Source organism: Triturus cristatus, chromosome 6, assembly GCF_964204655.1.
Source record: "Triturus cristatus chromosome 6, aTriCri1.1, whole genome shotgun sequence".
In the NCBI taxonomy this organism is placed as follows: domain Eukaryota; kingdom Metazoa; phylum Chordata; class Amphibia; order Caudata; family Salamandridae; genus Triturus; species Triturus cristatus.
Genome location: NC_140589.1, coordinates 1,919,900,625 through 1,919,921,414, shown reverse-complemented (window position 1 = coordinate 1,919,921,414; position 20,790 = coordinate 1,919,900,625). Strand labels below are relative to the sequence as shown.

The 20,790-nt window shown below is 47.6% G+C and overlaps 1 protein-coding gene across 2 annotated transcripts in view; it reads right to left on the bottom strand.

Annotated features, from left to right (window-relative positions):
• The window catches only part of LOC146822466 (NACHT, LRR and PYD domains-containing protein 3-like), a 384,569-nt gene that overhangs the window by 182,816 nt on the left and 180,963 nt on the right, over positions 1 to 20,790 (bottom strand). For both annotated transcript variants that reach the window (XM_085613582.1, XM_085613583.1), the window contains one exon: positions 11,770 to 11,940. In XM_085613582.1, coding sequence (XP_085469708.1) covers positions 11,770 to 11,940 — 171 coding nt within the window. The remainder of the gene's footprint in view (positions 1 to 11,769; positions 11,941 to 20,790) is intronic.

Genomic DNA, 20,790 nt, shown 5'->3' with positions numbered 1-20,790 from the left:
GACCCCATTGCTACATTAAGTTGCCGATTGCGCAGAAAGGATTTCAAAAGTTCAAGTGCCGTGCCTTTTATTCCAGCTTCTTGCATACGGACAGCCAAGATCTCATGGCTGATCGTATCGAAGGCAGCCGAAAGATCAAGCAGCACCAGAGCGGCGGTGCCTCCTACGTCTAAAATCGACCGAATGTCCTCAGTGGCAGTAATTAGGGCTGACTCTGTGCTGTGATGCTTCCTAATTCCGTGTTGTGTTTCATCTAATATGAGATTGGATTCGATGTGTTGAGTAATTTGTTTATTCATTCAATTTTCAATACATTTAGCAGCAAAGGGTAATCTTGCAATAGGGCGGTAGTTACAGGGTTTCGAGCTATCAAGATTGTCTTTCTTTAAGAGAGGGAGAATTGAAGTCCGTTTCCATTGAGTAGGGAAGGTTCCGTTGGTAAATACTATGTTAATGATAGGGCCCAAGTACATTGCCATTTGTGTAGGGATCAAATGCATCATACTGGTGGGCAGGGATCATAAGGAGAGCCTGACAATTGATAGAATAAGGTCCGATAGTTGCTCATTTAGAGGCTGTGTAAATTCAGAAAAGCTAATTGGATCTTTCTTGAGATTGGTTTTAAAATTACTCTGACAATCAGTGCTAGTGAACTTATTGGTAAATGTCTGTCACCTTTTTTTGAAAAAAGTCTGCCAGCACCTTACAGAAGTCCTGATTGGATTCATTATGGCCGCTCTTATTAGGTTTAACCAATCTGTTGACCACCGAGAAGAGAGTTGGCGTCACAGGCATTTCTTATTTTTTTCGTAAAATAGTCTGTTTTAGCTTTTATTATATCTTGGTTTTGCAAGTTTCACTTTGTATGCTATTTTCTCATCTGCCTCATAGTTTCTTCGCCATTTATGTTCCGGTCTGCGGCATTCCTGTCTAGATAGTCTTAAATTCTCATTATACCAAGGTTGGGACAACTTCCTTTCTTTTTTCGATGCTCGAGAAATGGGAATTATATTGTCCAACATGGTATGTAGACAGCCTGAGAGGGTATCAATATAGCGATCTGCGTCTTCACCCAGCTCGAGTTGGCAGGGGGCAGTGGTAATTGCCTCAGCCAGAAAGTCTGGCTTAATTCTGTGCCAGGCTCTATTAGTAGTATGTAGTGTTGTCGGTCTATGTTGTCCTAATTTTGTGACCATCCTAGACCAAGTAACCACCCAGTGATCTGACCAGGTTAGTGGGAGGGATGGAAATAACCTAACATTTTCCCAATTGGAAAATATACCATTCAGCATGTGGCCAGCTTTATGTTTTGGACCTTTACTAATTAAGGGCAGTCCAATTGAGTCCATGAGATCAATAAGTTTACGTGAGTTATGATCTTCCATATTCTCTAAATGAAAATTAAAGTCTCCCAGCACCATGTAACTTTCATTAGTAATACCAGTTTCCATTATGGAACTGACTTTATCTATGAAACAATTCCTATCTCCTGGAGGGCGGTATATCAGAACTCCTTTGATAGCAAGAGAGTCTGGAGGTTCAATCGAGGTGGTCATAGCTTCAAGGTCCAACAGTTGTAATGGTTCAAATCTAGTCTTGTAGTTATCCCAGTAAAGAATCGCCAAACCTCCACTTCTTTTATGTTGCCTGTCTGATTTAAAAATAATATAGCCGGGAGGTGTGGCAGCAATAATATCAGGGTCAGAGCTCTCATCTGCCCAGGTCTCTGTTAGAAAGGCAATGCCTATGTTCAACGTGAGAGCAAGCTTGTGAAACTCTAATTGATGTTTCACCAGAGATCTGGTGTTAATAAGCAGGCAATGAATATTAGATTTATCTATTATGGAGGGTTGAGTTGTGTTTATGGGCGCCGAAGGCCGAGTGCTCAAAGGAGCATCAGGTAACACACCGACTGTGTCAGATGTATTACCTTGTCTTAATGCCAGTAATTCTACATGGGAATATTCAATGATGTAGTTATGGTGTACAATTCCAGGACCAAAGGTTTTGGCGCTCGGCGCGGGCGGGCGCAGACGGGCTTACCTGTGGCGCGCCGGCGGTGCGCTTGCGCCATTTCCTCCTTTTATGTTGCCCGGCCTGTTTAAGTGGCGGAAGGCTAGACCGCAAACCCAAGCAAGATGCGGTTCTAGATGGCCCAACCAGGAAGTAGGACACCTCAACAATAATGGCCGTTCCCGGAGATCTCCCTCCACATCGAACAGTCCGCTAATGACTGGCGGTGGACCGGGGGAGATCGCAGGGCGCGAGGTGCTACAAACTTCTGTTGGTGAGTGTTGACCCCGTTTCCCCCCGTTTCTCTAATATGGAGTGTCAAAATAATCATGTATTTTAAATAAAAAACAGAAAGTTTGCCGCAATTAAAAATATCAGAGCAATGTTGAGTGCAAAATTCGCAAGTGCAAGACTAAAAAATTAGTTAAAAGTGCCAAAGAGTTTGTCGCAAGATACAAATCAAAGGTTTTTGAAATAATACCGCTAATTCAGCCCGCTAAACCAAATTGGAGCCTGTGATAAAGTATTCTGTTCTTCAAGTAGAAAAGGGTTAAAAATATCTGGCTAGTGGGAAAAGTATTACTTATTGGCACCCCTAGTCGATATGGTTAAAAAATGGGGACAATGAGGGGCTTCCGGGGTGATGTCCCTAAGTTTCTCTGGACAACTATTTTCAAGCCCTACCCCAAGGATTAGATATAAAATTGTAAATATACAGCACCTAATCTATCTGTTTCTTTGATATATCTACGAGGATATAAGAAGAGATAAGTTAATAAAATATGCGGCCCTTAGGTCCTATTACAGTTTTATGTTTTGTACATAGTGGCCCATACTGGGTAAATGGCAAAATAGTTCTTGCCGTCAAAAGTGAACAAATTGTGAGGAATACCGTGAGCAATATACATATAGGACACATACAACAACTAAACTACACACAGAAATGTGCATACATGTAATAGGCCTCAGTAAGGCATCATGAGTCCAAAACCGGGGGAGGAGGGACCCCTGTAATCTCTCACTGTTTATAAAGAAATATTTGTGGAGGAAAATGGTCTGGCAGGAAAAAAAAATTAAAGATAAGATGACCGATGTGATGTGACCAGGAGGACCGTCCCATAGGAGATGGTGTGCCCCTGGATGGAACAGCTGACCCTTGTGACGTGACCAGGAGGACTGCCCCAAAAGAGACGGTGTGCCCCTGGGCAGTCCAGCTGACCACTGTTAAGTGACAGCAGCAATGTCCCATAAGGGATGGTGTGCCGCAGGATCGACCAGGTGACCAATGTGTTGTGACCAGGAGGACTGTCCCACAGGAGACGGTGTGCTCCTAGATCTACCAGCTGACACAGGAATGTGACCTGGAGGACTGTTCCAAAGGAGATGGTGTGCCCCATAGATCTACCAGCTGACAGGTTTTATCTGAACAAGAGGACTGTCCCATAAAAGACGGTTCACTCTAGGATATCAGCTGACCAGTGTGATGTGACCAGGGAGATTGTCCCATAAGAGATGTTGTGCTCCTGGATCTATCAGCTATCGGTTGGATGTGACCAGGAGGACTGTCCCATAGGAGATGGTGTGCCCCCAGATCTACCAGCTGACAGTGTCATCGGACCAAGAGGACTGTCACATAAGAGATTGGGTGCCCCAGGATCTATCAGCTGACAGGTGTGATGTGACCAGCAGGACTGTCCCATAGGAGATGATGTGCCAATGGATCTACCAGCTGAGAGTGTGGTGTGACCAGAAGGACTGTCCCATAAGAGATGGTGTGCCCAGTAACTACCAGCTGACCAGTGTGATGTGACTAGGCAAAACTGTCCCATAAGCAACAGTGTGACCCAGTGTAGGAGGCTGGCTTGGTATATTGTGCCCACTTATCTAAGTGAGGCACCCTACACCAACCCAGACAGCCTTTGTGGCAGTTTTAGTGGTTTGGACAACTGCCGAAAGCTCTCAAAGTGGTAGCTGTGGAGAGCAGCCTTCAGGCTTAGTCTAGGAGTAGTGCAAAGCAGCACGGTTTACCAATATTTAATCCTTTTAGAGTAGGCTGAGTGAAAACGAACCACACAGTGTACTTATAAAAATATATATTTATTACAGACGCTAACACTTTACAAATATATTCAAAATGAACACAATATTTCAAAAATTGATCAGTAAACAGCACTAATACACAGTAGTCCCCAGGGGGAGACCAAACCATATACCAAAATAGGTGAATGCGAACCATGACTTAAGAACGAGAATGGACCCAGGAGAAGTAGAAGAGTTAGAGACCCAAGGAACTACCCCAAGTGAGTAACTAGGAACGCCACGACGGCCATGTGTAAAGAGGATACACAACTGTGTACACAATACTGATCAATGGGCACGTCGCGGTTGCAGTCTTAGAAGAAGGACCCTTCCCAGTGGACCCAGAGGATTCCCAGTGGACCCAGAGGATACCCAGTGTGAAACAGCAGGTTGAAGAGCCACCCCGCCCGTGTATACCCTAGAACCAGGATACCTACACTTGGGACACACTGGAGAAATTCAGGATGATGCTGCAGCTGGAGAAGGGATAACAGTCTGTTGGATCCCAGCAGCGGGTTCGTGTTGGAGAGTACCTAAAAGCAGAGGGGACAAAGTCTGTTGGAACCCCGGACCGGGTTTGAGGTGAAAGCCCCTTGAGTTCAAGGCGTTGAGGTGCTTCAAGCACTGTTACATCAAGTCGGTAGCTCTGCCCGAGCTACCATGATGCTGAAGACACCAGAGTCCGTCAGTTCCAACCAATCGCATTGGCACCAATCAGTTCTAGTGGGGACAGACTCATTGACCGAACCTTTCGATGTGTCCGACTGTTGACGCAGGTCGGTCAGGACAACCGATGCGGTTGCCTTGCGATGAAACAACGCGGTGCACAGGGGTTCGGTTGAAGAGGCTCTGACGAGGGATACTGGCCTCAAACTTGATGAGAGAGCAGTTCAGGCCTTGGAAGTGAAGAACCACCACCTGTGTTGCTGAGCTTTTTTGAGTCCGGAGGAGCAGAGGATCGGAAAACCGGTCAGCTATGTTGCGGTGCCTGCGGATGCAGGGGAGTGACTCCTTCACTCCAAGGGAGATTCCTTCAGGTGTCTTTGAAGTCCACAGGTCTTGTATAGACCTGTACAGAGCACGGGCACGGACGTTGCAGGCCTGGAGCAGCAGGGATTTTCCCAGGTGCGGTTGCGGAGTCCAGAGCGAATTCCAGCAAAGGCCAGAGTATCCAGACGGTAGAAGTGGAGTTGATCTGAGTTGAATCGCATGATGAATCTAGGGACCCATCCACAGGTAAGCTCTTAAGTACCCTAAGGTGAGGGTTGGGACGACTCAGGGGTCCCTCTCAGGAGGGGTCAAACAGTGTGGAGGATACTTTCATATCCTTTGTCAAGTTTTGCGTCAAAGCAGGGAGCCAATGGTTCCCTGATCTGGTTTGAACTGGAGTATGCAAGGAGGGCCCCAAATGTGCCCTTCTAGCAGACTATGTGGCGCTGGCAAGCGCTCCCACCACGGCCTAATGCACTAAATCCAGTCTGGGAGGTGGTCACACTTCCATGTGACAGGAAACCTATTGTCCTACCTTCCCCATATCAGGTTTGGCCCAGCAGGAGGAGGGCAGAATCGTGTCTGTGGTCAGCAGCAGCCCTAGGTTGCGGTCAGGCTCTGTAAGATCGGTCCCGGGAACATGGAGGGCTCCCCGGATGGGCCCTAAGGTGGATGGAATCATACCTCCAACACCGGGTATGACGTTGGGGTATGTTTCCAACATGTTTGATACCAAACATGCCCAGGTTTGTCCCAGCCAGTTTAGAGATGGTCATCGCGTAAAGACGCATGGCCCCTCTGTATCGTTATGACTGATCCACTGACAAAGCCTGGAGAATGGACTCCGGGGTTTGTAGGGGTTGCCCGCTCGTGCAGGGCCACCCTCACACTTCGGAACCGAACACCCTGCCTTTGGGACTGAAAGGCCTGCTAGAGGGGTCACTTATAGGTTTCGAGTGCAGTGTGGAGAGATAAGTGACCGTATACCTCTCGCGAGAGGTGCACGCACCAACTTGCACAGGCTGCAGTGTCAGGGCTATAGTTAGAGTTTTGGGGGACACTCATGGGTGGCATAAATCATGTTGCAGCCCACAGAGACCCCTGGGGTACCCATGACCTAGGTACCTTAGTACCATATACCAGGGACTGACAAGGGTGCCCCAGTAGCCAAATAGGAATGTACTGAGGTTCTCACCATCGCCAATTTAGGGGAGAAAACACAGAGGCTGGGGTCCTCGTTAGCAGGATCCCAGCCAGACTATTCAGAAACAACATAACACCAGGCAAAAAGTGGGAGTAACCATGAAAGCAGATCCTACTTTTCTACTCCAGGATATACCACCTGACCAGTGTGATGTGACCAGGAGGACTGATCCACAGGAGATGGTGTGCCCATGGATCTTCCAGCTGACGGTGTGGTGCGACTAGGAGGAATGTCTCATAAGAGAGGGTGTTCCTCAGGTTCTCCTAGCTAAATGGGTTGATCTGAACAGGAGGACTGTCCCACAGGAGATGGTGTGCTCTCATATGTGTCAGCTGACAGTGGCATGTGACCAAGAGGACTGTACAATAAGAGATGGTGTGCCCTAGGATCTATCAGCTGACCAGTGTGATGTGACCAGGAAGTGTCCCATAAGAGATGGTGTGCCACAGGATCCACCAGCTGACCAGGGCGATGTGACCAGGAGGGCTGTCCCATAGGAGATGATGTGCCGAAGGTTCTACCAGATGACATTGTGGTGTGACTAGGAGGACTGTCCCAGAAGAGACGTTGTGCCCCAGGATCTATAAGCTGAGCAGTTTGATGTGACTAGGAGGACTGTCCCATTGGAGATAGTGTGTTCTGGGTCTACCAGCTGACTGGTGTGATGTGACCAAGAGGAATGTATCATAAGAGTGTGTTCCCCAGGTTCTTCCAGCTGAATGGGTTGATCTGAATAGGAGGACTGTCCCATTAGAGACGATGTGCCCCAGGATCATTCAGTTGATAGCAAGATGTGACCACGAAGACTGTCCCATAAGATATGGTGTGACTCAGGAAATTCAAGAATTTTGGTGGCACTCTGTAGTTAATCTGTGTTTTCGTTCTGAAATACCAACTCAGTACTTGGTAGGGTGCAAGTGGGTATCGCCCTCTGATCCTGGGCATAAATCATATGAATACAAAGTACAGCATTGTCTAGAGTAGATCAATGTCCCCACTAAGCACTCCGTAGGGTAACCACCCTCTGGCAAAGATTCAAACATCAAATGATAACCTCCGAACAATTTTCTCGGTTCTACATCAGATTAACCCCAGCCTCCCCGCGGTGGCCGCTTGTTGGACGCTACAAAGGCGTTCGACACGCTGGAATGGCCCTTTTTATTCTTTCTTCTACCGCGCAATGGGTTTCAGTAATAGGTTTATACGGCAGATATCGCTTCTCTACACTAGCCCTTCGGCTCGTCTCCGAATTAATGGGCAGATCTCCGATCCTATTTGTATTAAGCGCGGTACTCGGCAGGGGTGCCCCATGTCGCCCATGCTTTTCGCTACTGCGATGGAACCTCTTGCGGCCAGACTTCGCCAGCACCACACCCAGAGGAGTATAGGTTTCTCGGCCCGTTCTCTCCTTGTCTCCATGAATGCGACAACATAACCTTGTATGTTCGCCATCCCCAAGACAATCTTAGCCCTCTTGTACGTGAGATCAAACGATTCGGCAGCCTGTCCGGCGTACAGGTGAATTGGAGCAAGTCCGTGCGGTTTCCTCTCATGGACTCCACCAGGCAATTCACGCCGGACTATCCCTTTGTTTGGGCCTCCGGTCCCACCCGCTACCTGGGCATCTGGCTTAGTAGGGACTTAGACGAACTTTGGAGATCGAACTTCAGGCGTGCGGTGTATTGGTTGGAATCCAGGGTTCCTAGTTGGAGTCGGCTTCCGTTATCTCTTGCTGGCTGGATTGCTATTGCTAAGATGGTGGTTCTGCCGAAATTCCTTTATCTGTTCTTTAACATGCCCATCCCCCTCACGTCCTATTTCTTCTGCAAACTGCGCTCCTTAATCATTTCCCTCACCTGGGCCGGTAAACAACCACGAGTAGCGTATGATATCCTCACTCTCCCCATGTCGGTCGGGGGTCTGGGTGCTCCTGACTTCAAGCTCTACGCCTTATGTGCTCAGGCCAGCTTTCTGCACTTTTGGATTCATCCCTCTTCTTACCAACCACACGTGGCTGTGGAGACGGACATTGCATCCCCCTGGCCGTTGGCCACGGCATTATTTGCTCCGGCGAGGCGTCCGCATACGAAGGGGGACACGGTCGAGACACTGCGCTGGGCCTGGTCTGGTCTGCGCCGATTCTCCAATCTCCTGCTACTCTCTGCTAATGCCATGCAGATTGTGCGTCATCCTGCTTTTCCCCCTTTTCAGCCATCCGGCATGTCCAAACATGCATCGCGCCTGGGCCTGGTGGCGGACTTGTATCCCGGGAACACGTTTTACTCTCCTTCCGATTCTTCTGGCCCAATGGACACTCTCCCGTTTTATCAGCTGCGTGCTATCTGCCGGAAGCTGCATCCCACATTCCCCCAACCCCCGCCTACAATGCCTGCTCTTGACTATATATACACATCCCCGGCTCCACACAAAATAGTCACTAAATGATATGCCATCACCTTGTCGTCCACATCCATCTACACAGATCGGGCGCGCGTGGCATGGGGTGCGGACCTGGGTTTGGATATTGCGCAGGCTGACTGGCTCTATTGTTGCAATCAGCTGAAGAGGCTGTCACCAAACTACCGGCTTCGTCTTATACACTTCAAGTATTTACACAGGCTACACCGTACTCCTGTCCAGCTCCACAAACTTGGGCTCCTGCGCAGTGACAGTTGCATGCGCTGCGCTGCCCCTGCCCCGGACTTCGTGCATCTAGCATGGTTATGCCCCAAGGTGTCAGAATTCTGGCAGGCAGTATGCGTCGCTATCTCAGATATTACCTCCGCGACGGTGCAGCCTGATCCCTCCCTGTGTCTGTTGGGTTTTATAAAATTCTGTCCAGATGCCTCTCGTCGCTTGATTGCAATGCTGCTGGTCCTTGCCAAACGCAGGGTAGTCATGTACTGGGGTCGCCGACCGGCGCCTAAATTTGATCAATGGCTTTAGGACGCCTCGAGGTGTCAGTCTTTGCTGTCGGAATTTTGGGATTTACTACCTGCGAGGTCTCGTCCTATTGACATATGGGGACACCTGGTGACATACCTCCACTCTCCAGCTCCTTCAAGTAGTGCTGCCTCTCCCGCGCTCCCCGCTGGCGTTCTGCCCGCGGCGGCCGTCTGTGTTGGTCAGTGATTGCTTCCCTTTCTCTCCTTGGTGTGCTGCGCTGCCCTTTATCGATGCAGCAGCCACCACAGCCCTTTTTGGGGGAAGGGCAAACTGGGTAACTTTGCTGTCATAATGGTCTCCCACAGCATTTGTCTTTTGCAGGCGAGAATGTGTCATTTTAATGTTCTGTTCTGATTTGGAAAATACTGTGTAAATTGGTCGAATATGACATAAAAAGCAATGTGTGTTTAGAATTCTTAATAAAGGTTTTGAAAATAAAAATAAAAAAATAAAAACACAATGTATAACTCTGTGTGCCCCTGGTAAAGACATGTGAATAACGGAAACAAAGCTATCTCTAGTGAAAATGTTAAACTAATACATGCACGTGCCCGAGTCAAGGTCATCAAGATTGACAAACAACCGTTATTAATGATTCAATGTGGATTACATCTCCACGTCTCGTGCCCGTTTCACGGTGCTAGTGAAATAACATTTCATACCATGCGTTGTAAATGTAAAAATAAAGTACTTCATGCTTGGTGCCTATGTAGATTTGTGCAAGCTAAACACTGTCTTTCATGCTACGCGTTGTCAAAATAAAAACAAGCATTGGCATAGCCAATAGGTCTCGCCTTTGGGACCTTATAAGTGTTTAGCCATGCAACAGTTGCATAACTAAATACTTATAAGGTCCCAAAAGCGAGACCTATTGGCTATGCCAAGCGGCCGCGAAAGTGATCGCAATCGCGATCAAACATCAAAGCGGCCGTGCGGCCGCAAAAGTGAGAGTAATCGCGGTAAAGCGCGGCGCGCGCGCCCGCCCGCCCACATGCACTGTAGCTCTGGGCTGGCCTGGTAGCACTTTTTGGAGCCCTCTCAATAAGTCTCGCCAGACCAGCGCATGCGCTGGGTCAGGCGAGACCTAATGAAGCACTCCATGCTTGGCGCCTATATCGATTTGTGCAAGCTGTAACTGGCGTATTGTGATAATGGTTATGACTTCACGAAAGTTGGGCACTATCTATATCTTGCTAAGATATAAGCGTGTAAAAGCGCTACATACTGCGAGTCAGCCCAAAACTGTGATCAGCGTACCGTTCTGTGTACTATCAGTCCGCATATCCATCCACCAAGTGATTCGGTGCGGAGCACGAGTCCCGCGTGTGTAAATAAAAGAAAAGCCAGAACGTGAACAAGGCTGGTGCGAGTGTAGAAAGCAGTTAGCTCCTCTCATAACCGATATTGTGAACTGCTCTTTCAAGGAGGGAACTAGTTCAGAAACGTTAAAGTTGTTGTGGGAAACTGCTTAAGAAGTCAAACCTCGAAGATTAGGGTACATGAATACTGGGTGATAAACTATCTGGCTTCAAACCAAGTGAGCAACGGAGAAATGTTTGACGAATGTGCAACCAGAATCCTCAGTATAAGTGACACAGGTGGTCCTGCTACATCCTCAGTATAAGTGTCAGTGGTGGCCCTGCTGCATCCTCAATATAAGTGTCAGAGGTGGTCCTGCTGCATCCTCAATATAAGTGACACAGGTGGTCCTGCTGCATCCTCAATATAAGTGACAAAGGTGGTCCTGCTGCATCCTCAATATAAGTGTCAGAGGTGGTCCTGCTGCATCCTCAATATAAGTGACAGAGGTGGTCCTGCTGCATCCTCAATATAAGTGACAGAGGTGGTCCTGCTGCATCCTCGATATAAGTGACAGAGATGGTCCTCCTGCATCCTCGATATAAGTGACAGAGGTGGTCCTGCTGCATCCTCAATATAAGTGTCAGAGGTGGTCCTCCTTCATCCTCAATATAAGTGACAGAGGTGGTCCTGCTCCATCCTCAATCTATGTGACAGAGGTGGTCCTGCTCCATCCTCAATATAAGTGACACAGGTGGTCTTGCTGCATCCTCAATATAGGTGACAGAGGTGGCCCTGCTGCATCCTCAATATAAGTGACAGAGGTGGTCCTGCTGCATCCTCAATATAAGTGACAAAGGTGGTCCCGCTGTATCATTCACATTCACCTCCCCCCCCCCCCCCCCCTTTCCGGTGACAATGAATAGATGCAGCTGGACGTAGGCATCACATAACCTACAGGAAATTAAACGTATGCGAGCAGGATGTAAGACTTCTTAAATCAGCATCCTTTTTGGGACATACTCCTACTCTGTGTACTAAGGGTGCTGATACTGACTGAAACAGGCTTCTCAGAACTAACCTTCAAATCCGCTTGATGACAAAAACTGCTACTATTTCTGCTGGGGAAGGGATTTAATCAAAGTGCATAAATGCAAAGAGAAGGACAGAAATACAGAAAATCAGAAATGATACAGAAAATCCCCCACCACCCCCCAAAACACCGCCCTCCTCCTTACTTGATCTTCTGCAGCCGGGTGTCAGGGTGCTTCAGGGCGTCACAGATTAGGGTCACATCAGTGTCACCCAATTCAGTGTCGCTCAAGTCCAGTTCCAGCAAAGAGCGGTTGGAGCGAAGGACAGCGGCCAGAGCTGCACAGGGAGCACCGGTTATCCCACAGTGATTGAGGCTAAGAAGGGGCGAGAAAGAGAAAGTGAGAGAATTAAAACTTTAATAATTGTAACGATTTATTGCTCAAAGCATTATATACAAGGTATAAATAATCAGAACAGTAGCTGTAATGGCCCGGTACTCTCTGATCTGAGGTGCACAAGAAACACTTGAATTCCTCCCACTGCCACCTGCATGGTCAGTCAGGGGCTGTCAAACTTTCTCCTTTAGCAGTGAGAAAAGTAGGTGAATGAGGTCCATTGTAAAGACATCCTCTTGTTACACACCCAGGTACAGTACGGATGCTTGGTGTATACGTACTGTGTCTCACAGAGGACAGCCCACCCAGGGACACTCAAAGATGACGGAGCCCAGCACACATTATAAAAAACACAACAATTGAAGGGTATCACTACATGAACTTCCCTGAGTGCACTCGTGAACTCAGTGATTTGATTCGATTTGATTTATTGTCTTATATAGTGCTTGAATCACCCTCTGGAGGGTATCTCAGCGCTCGGGATATGTAGCAGGAGCAACGGCAGTGGGCTAGACTGAGAACAGAGCAGTTTTCAGAATTGTTCTGAATTTCCAATGGTCCGGACATTGCCTTAAGGCAAGTGGGAGTTGATTCCATATGAGTGGGGCTTGGTAAGAGAAAGACTTGCCCCCAGTTCTTGCCTGTATTATTCTGGGGATTATGAGGATCGATTTGGAACTTGAGCGCAGAGCCCGGTGTGGGGCGTAGAGGCGGAGCCTCTCCGCAGGTAGGAGGGTCCATTTCCCCATATTGCTTTGTGGGTAAGGCAACAGATCTTAAATTTCACGCGTTGTCGTATGGGCAGCCAATGTAGTAGGTGAAGGTGAGGGAGAGAGGCTGATCCGTGGGGGGCATTTAAGACCAGGCAGGCGGCAGTGTTTTGTATCATCTGCAGGCGGTTTAATGAGGACTCGTTGGCTGCGATCAGAAGGACATTGCAATAGTCTAGCTTACTCAGTACTAAGGTCTGAGTCAAGGTCTTTCTGATGGAGTCGGGGAGATAGGGAAAGCTCTCCTTAGTAGGCCTAGTATGTGAAAGCATGAGCCCACAGTGTGTGTTACGTGCTTCTTCATAGTGAGGGTCTGTTCAAGGTACACACCGAGGTTCTTAACTGTGGTCGCAGGGGTTGGTGCATTTCCTAGTTCTGGGGGTCACCAGTGGGGTGTCCACAGGAGTGGGGCGTTTCCGAAGAGCAAGACCTCTTTCTTCTCTGCATTCAGCTGGAGATAGATTTCCATCCAGCGAGCTATTGCCAGCATGCCGGAGGAGAAGGTGGATTGGGCGGTTTGAGAGGTTTTATTAAAAGAGAAGGTGAGTTGGGTGTCGTCCGCGTATGATATTGGGACGAACCCATAGTTCCTTAGGAGGGCTGCCAACGGGGGCTATTTAGATGTTGAACATAGTTGGGCTTAAGCATGATCCCTGTGGCACCCCCTTGGTTAGTTCTTGAAAATTGGACCGGAAAGGGCAGAGGTTAATTGTCTGGGAGCGGTTAGAAAGGAAGTTGACCATCCATTTCAGGGCCACTCCCCCAATCCCTGTCTCCCTAATTCTCGTGAGCAAAGTCTGGTGGTTGACCGTATCAAAAGCGGCGGAGAGGTCTAATAGCACAAGGAAAGTTGGCTGGTTCTGATCTAGGGCAAGCCTGATGTTCTCGGTAACGGCCACTAGGGCCGATTCAGTGCTATATTTTGGTCGGAAGCCCGATTGGGCCGGGTCCAAGTAGCCAGCTGCTTCGATATGGTTGGAAAGATGTCTGTTGACGTGCTTTTCCAAGACTTTGCTCAAATAAGGTAGAAAGGAAATGGGGCGGAGGTTCGAGAGATTTTCCGTGGGTAGTTTGGTGTTTTTCCGGATGGGGATGATTTGGGGCGCCTTCCATGAGGGAGGTAAGTATCCTTCCTCCAGAGACTGGTTCAGTAGGAAGCAAATGGGTTCGAATAGTTGTTTTGCGAGAGATGCAGTGATTTGGCAGGTAAAATGTCGAGTGGAGAGACGGCTTTTATTTTGCACATTATTGTTAGTTTCCTCTTGTGTTAGAAGGGGGAAATTCAGCATAGTATTAGTATTTTGTGTGGGGCTACGGAGGGGGGGGCTGTGGAAGTGTCTGTGTAGGACGGGGGATTGGCAGTGGCGATTTTGTTGTATAGGTTAATTTTCTGTATGAAGTGGATGCTTATGTTATCGCATAGTATTTGAGAGAGGTCTTCTAATTCACAGGCTTTGGGGTTGGTGAAAGTTTTCAGAATTTGGTACATGGCTTTTGGGGTGTAGGGCTATATGTGATTTAAGGGCACACTTGATGTTTTTATGATAGAGGGTGAGAGCGGCCTTATACTTCTCTTTGTTGGCTAGAAGGTTGGTGCGGCGCCATTTTCTTTCAATGTTTTTGCACCCAGTTTTTTCTTTGTGGAGTTCTAAAGAGAACCAGGCTGCCTGTGTAGCTCTGGGTTTGGTAGAGCCTGCTTTTTTTGGGGCGATCAGGTCGATGGCAGCTAGGACAGATTTATTAAAATGGACTAGGCTATCTTCGGTGTTGCTACATGGAAAGTTTTTAATGGTTGTGAAGGCGGATGCGAAAGTAACTGGATTGATTTTATGCCACTGTCTGTAGAGGGAATATTTTCGCAAGGTGGGTAGTTGAAGTTTTCTGTGTCCCTGTAGTTGAAAGTCGATGATAGCGTGGTCAGAACAGTTAACTGACTTCGGGGCCTCGCATGTAAGGAGAGGAGAATTCGAGACGATGATATCTAAGGTGTGTCCTACTATGTGGGTCGGGCCGTTGTTGGTTTTATTGAGGTTCAGTGTGGCGAGGTCTGCTAGGAAGGACGAGGTTTCTGCTTTGTCGAGGTTCTCACTGTGGATGTTAAAGAGGAGATCACGTGAGGGGCTATCAGCTCCATTAGTAGGAGAGGAAAATCGGCTAGGGGTCCTGGGGGGGCGGTACACCAGTGCCCCTTTCCAGTTGTGTTGGGGTGAGATCTAATCGGAATATCATGATCTTGATCTGTTCATTTGAGCGTTGTTCCAGTAATGAGATTTTTGCCCTGTAATATAAGTGATAGCAATCCCTCCTGAGGGACCATGAGGGAGGTCTTACACATGCAGGATTTGTCTCTTCCCTTCTCCATGAAAGCAGTCTTTAAAATCCCAAGTTGGCTGATGGGGAGAGGGTCTTTTATTTTCACATTTGTGCGATAGTTTAAATGAACGTGGAACCGGCCACCCAGTGTTCTAAAATAAGATATTGATTTAGGTTCAGTAACAGGTCTTCTGGGGTAAGATATCCTGCTGTCTTTCTGTCACAGAAGCAACAATGTGACCAGCAGGTCATGAGGATGTTTGACCTGAGCTGGGGAGACACCTCCTAGAAAAGGGAACATTTAGTTATTTTCCAGCCTGGCACAGTGTTTGGTTGTGAGCAGTGATGCTGCAGTGAGAAGGATGGAAGGCGAGTATCTACACACAGACGTCCTGAACCAAGGATGACGCAGAAGCGCCCTGAAGTCTTTCACGTATTTAGATGCTCAGCTGGCCTCTTTTCCCAGAGCTTCCTACAGTACCTGCCTAACAGTGCTTTAAAAAAAATAAAAAATTGTCTAAAGTGCCTACTCCCTGAGCCCAGTTCTCTCCCACCCATTACTGCCCCCCCCCACCCTCCCCCCAGAGTTGGTCATACGACTTGTGGAGCCCCGGGCAGAATAAGAACATACAAGGCTCCTCCAAGATGTAACATCACAGGAACTGACATCACAGGAAGTGACCATTAATTGACCTTTACTGTTCTGGCATTGTTGAAGCAGCACATCTCACTATTGTCTCTCTCTCCACTCTGCCTATGGCAGAACCAGCTGCTCGGATATCAACGCCTCTTATCCATGCACTAACCATCTCATTTCTCTCCCAAATCCAGCAACTGGATACCTTCATGGGTGACAAGAAGTGCTCTACAAATCTACCGATTGATTAAAACCATTGAGGATTCTGCCCCATTTCCCACCACCCCTCAATGCACATCCTCCCAAAGCCTTTTATTTTGTCTCAATGATCTTGCCCCTCCTACACCAATTTTCCCCCTCCAGGCTCTACTCTTCTCATCTCTCCACAGTCTGTCACTTTTTCTTGTGGATTCTGCCTCTTATATCCATGTCTCTTAGCTTCATCGCTTCTCTTCCTGGTTCTGCCTCTCTTATATCCAACACTCTCCTCCATACTCTACTCTTCACTTCATACTTTAGTTCTTTCATTTGTCTTACACCCTTTTAATTACCCTCTCCTCCATTTTTTGCTCTTCTCCCTTTTCTTCATCCTAGGTGGGTACTGCCTTTTGTGATGCGACAGGATTATTTCTTTTGCTGTGAGACTTCCAGGGATCCCTGATTTTCATTCACACAGGGCAGGGCTCACTTCACAATTTAGGGCACTTCAAGTAATCACAATTTAGTTTTTTTTATAGCGTTTTATAGAGCGCAAACTAGACCAGAAGATATCAAGAATCAGAGTGCTTTACACAAGCACTAGTTTAATTACACAAGGACACATTCATTTTTGTTAGACACGGGGAGATTAAGTGATTTGCCCAGAATCACAGGATGTTGAGCGTCGTTGCCAAGACTCGAACCTGGTTCTTCAGCTTCGAGGTCGACCGCTCTAGCTGTACGGCTACATCCTGTCATCTCCTCTAATCGCTGTCCTCCTGCAGATGCAGATGTTATATATAGGAACACCTCTTAGCCCATGGCTGTGGGGTCTAGGAGAGGAGCCATCTACCCCTGGGTCTTTCAACAATGGAGTAATTTAATAGGTGGTGCACTGGTGCAGGGCCCCATGGTTGTGGGCAGGAGGGGGGCCTTGGGCAGTTGCCCACACTGCTCATGTCTAGGGCTGGCACTGGTCCCACCTGCCCCCGCTTGCTGGAGCGGGGCCCTGGGCAGCTGCCCACACTACACATGTCTAGCGCCGCCCTGGCCCTCCCTGTCCCCGCTTGCAGGAGCGGGGCCCTGGGCAGCTCCCCATACTGTCCATGTCTAGGGCTGGCACTGGTCCCACCTGCCCCCGCTTGCTGGAGCGGGTCCCTGGGCAGCTGCCCACACTACACACGTCTAGCGCCGCCCTGGCCCTCCCTGTCCCCGCTTGCAGGAGTGGGGCCCTGGGCAGCTCCCCACACTGCCCATGTCTATGGCCGGCCTCGGACCCACCTGCCCCCGTTTGCGTCTCCTTTCAACCAGTTCTAACTGCAAAGAGGGAAAGAGCGGAGTAACATAACTTGTGCTTTAGAGTTACACATTCTTCAGGACCTCACTAGGACATGACTTGACCTGATTACACAGTAAGTGTGTTATATCCTAAGCATTACATTTATGTGTAATCAGCCTAGTTCCTCCTAGCTGCTCAGCCAGAGTGAGAGATGGTAGCGGAATGTTGGTGTGACTGATGTGTGGAATGCCTGGGTGCATGACAACCCAACCCCGGAATTGCACTGCTCTTGAACTCACTTATGACCTGCTGACTATTTTTAACGTGACGATCCAATATCAGCAGTTCTTTACTAAGTTACAAAATTTACGGCACAGTGTATGCGCTATTATTACAGGATGGCTCTTACTACTCTTTTATATTTCAGCTTTATGGTTTTGAATACGCCACATCAAGCTTTACAAATTATGCGTGCAATAACTATATATTCTGGACTAACCTGATATCATCAAGTTGATTCGTTTGTGCCTGTCGCATGCCATCACAATTCATGTGAAAATTATAGGTAGTCTACTCTTAGTATTGCTGTGATTCACAATTTTGGAATCATAATTGTGTGCTATTTGTTTATTCTGTGTGTCATGGTATTTACGTTATTTTTTTACCATAAGCTGAATTTCTTTTATGTTTAGGAATTCTTTTTTCTACGTCTATGATTTAGATAGCATAAGTACTGGTTTTAACAAGCATTAGCAATGCAATAGGTCTCGCATTTACGCGAGTTTGAGCTATAGGCATTGTAAATGACAATGCATTTTATTTAGGTTCAAAAACCAAAACATAAATAAAAGGCATTGTTATTTGCAATGTCAATAGCTCAAACTCGCGTAAATGCGAGACCTGTTGCATTGCAAATGCTTGTTCTTAAAAGCGACACGGAGAGACTTGTAAAGCCCGAAAGCCAGACAGTGCCTATCGTGGACAACTAAAACTCACAAAAAGTGCAAACACAGACAGCGTGCCTTTTGTACGTCAGAATTCTCCGAGAAATGGCGCCTATAAGGTAAGAATCTGCTTTCCTGCCCTTTTACCAGGTGTGAAAAACCCTTTATTGTCCTGAAAATGGCATGTTTACCCCTTACAAAGCCCGACAACTGCAAGCTTTGAAGTCTGTAATAGGCCCTTAACTAAGGTGAGTGTTACCTAATAATTCGCACTTTTTCTCGACAGTCTGAATTTAAGGACGGAGAAGGCAAGAAATGTTTATCTGTTGCCTGAACTGTATGTACTCTTTGTGGGGATTGCCAGGATGCGATACGAGTCTGAAATTGTTGTAGGCCACAAAGCACGGCTAGGATTGTGGCGTAATTTCGACTGAAATGTCATGCGCTGCAGCGATGGGTGCATGACGTAGCATTTAGTGCTCACATCCGTCGCGCAGCCAGAAAGAAAGGCTTGTATGTATATTTACATAGCCTATCAGTTACTTGTATATCTTGGCGCTTAATGAGGGGCTCGACTCATTTCAGTGGAGGCTCTCCATTGGTGCACTTTGGACCCGAACTGCGCTGGTGTAGAAGGGTAGGTTGTAGTTTGCAGGCTGTCCTCGCGGAAGTGACCACATGAGAGGCCCCGGTTCACAAATACCTTTGGATTACTACTGACGTGGTCCAGTGTTATTGTGAAATGACTGGGGCGGGCCGTGCTAGATACGAACATAACCAGCCTTGTCTGCTGTGCCTTTTCTTATCTTTTCACACCAATCAAGGAGGTGAGGAGCACAACAGTGACGCCATCTAATTACCTCCACGGCCCCCCCCCCCCCCCCCCTAGTTCCTGCAGACCCCTAGCCCTTTAATGGCCTCCTGCTCTTAAGCCGAATCCCCCCTCCCCCTCCCGCTGTTCCCGGGAAAGCACATCTGGCAAACTCGGTGGCTTGTGAGAAACGTGGGGGAGAGCAGAAGTGGTGTTTGTGTGGGAAGGGGGTGTCAGAAGCCTGGTGATGGGAGAGAAAGCAGAAACAGGGAATACAATGCTTTGCTGACTAAGCGTATTTCACGTATGGCTGTCGACCCTCCTCGTCTCATAATAAGGGCTTTCGGACAGTACTGGTTTTAGAGAAAAGCAAAGCATCCTGGGAATTGTAGTGTAATCATTCCTATTGGTAGCGTTGACAGTTGTCGAAGAAACCAAGACTGTCTAAATCACATCCTTGTGACCTGCGGCCTCATTAACAGTCACACACACACACACACACACACACACACACACACACACACACACACTTACTTCTAGGCTGAGCAGAAATCCTTGTGTGCAGTCATGGAATATACCCTATATAAATAATAGGACAAGTCCTTCTGCAAGGCTCATATGTTGTAATGGGCTAGGAGGCCCAGGCGGTGTAAGCCCTCGGATCTGTGTTTCAAAGGATGTTTGTGTAAACTCTAAACTGTGATAAAGTGAAAAAAACGAGACGTATGTAGTTCAACAGCAACCTCAGAAGACTGGATATTTTGGGGTTTTACATGGAAGACATTACCTGGGTCCAGTCTCCTTCTAAGCTCTCAGATAAGAAACCCAAAGGATTTTAAGATAAAACACGGTTTCAGAGAATCACCCAATTTAAGTCCTGCGGATGGAGCTAGGGCAGGAAGCAAACAGATGCAACCAAATATGAAAACAGCAATTTAGTCACAGATGTGTCTGATCAAGTTAAAATTCCAGAGATGTCAATCATTGCTGTATAGGAAGTGGGAGGTTACTTTCTGCAATGCCGTGCGATATTGAATACATTTGTAGCTTTTTTTTAAAGACATTTGGATTTTTGTAGACCAATTTTAAGGAGATTTACAGAAAAGCACGGGGCGAATAAGAATCGCCACTGCTCCCAGCCCTCGAGTTCATGCATACGTGGGTTGTAAGAACGTGAACAGGTCATACAGTTTGAACCAGGGGCTGCTGGTATTGATTAGACCGGAAGGGGTCCGTTGTTGCTCAATTCTACAATGAGGTTCGAACCTTAGATTCTGTGTGGGGAAAAAATAATAATTAAAAAAAAAAAAAAAAAAAAGAGTTCTCCGTGTTTGAGAATACAATTGCAAATGCTGTGTGTGACGCCCCAAGCACACACCTGCACGCCTTTCATGATGCCCATGGGGGGTAAGGAGCCATTTTTCATTCCAATGCTTCCTGCGCTACGCCTACTGTGGTACATGTAGTTTAAAACTCCAAGCACGCGCCCGTTTCATGCTTCATACCTCCATTCACCCGTGTGTGCTCACCGGTGAAATAAAAATGAGTTTGTTTCAGTTCACTACAAAGTGCACTCATGGAGCCATGGGATGACGAGTATGCACTTGCTCGCAGGTCACGGTATGAGAAAGCTGTAATCACACCAGATATGAGCGGATTGGCATGAGTGATGGCTCAGGAGAGGGAATGGGCCTTGATGTCATGGGGAAAGAGTGAGTACTCTGTCGCGAGGGATACATGTGCACCAGCGTGACAAGAGGAATGGTGAGCCTGGAGTGGACACCATCGTGATAAGACCAGTTGGGAATGGGCACAAAGATCACGAGAGAGGACTGTAGAATGAGCAGGGATGTCACGTGAAGTGAAATGGTAGGTGC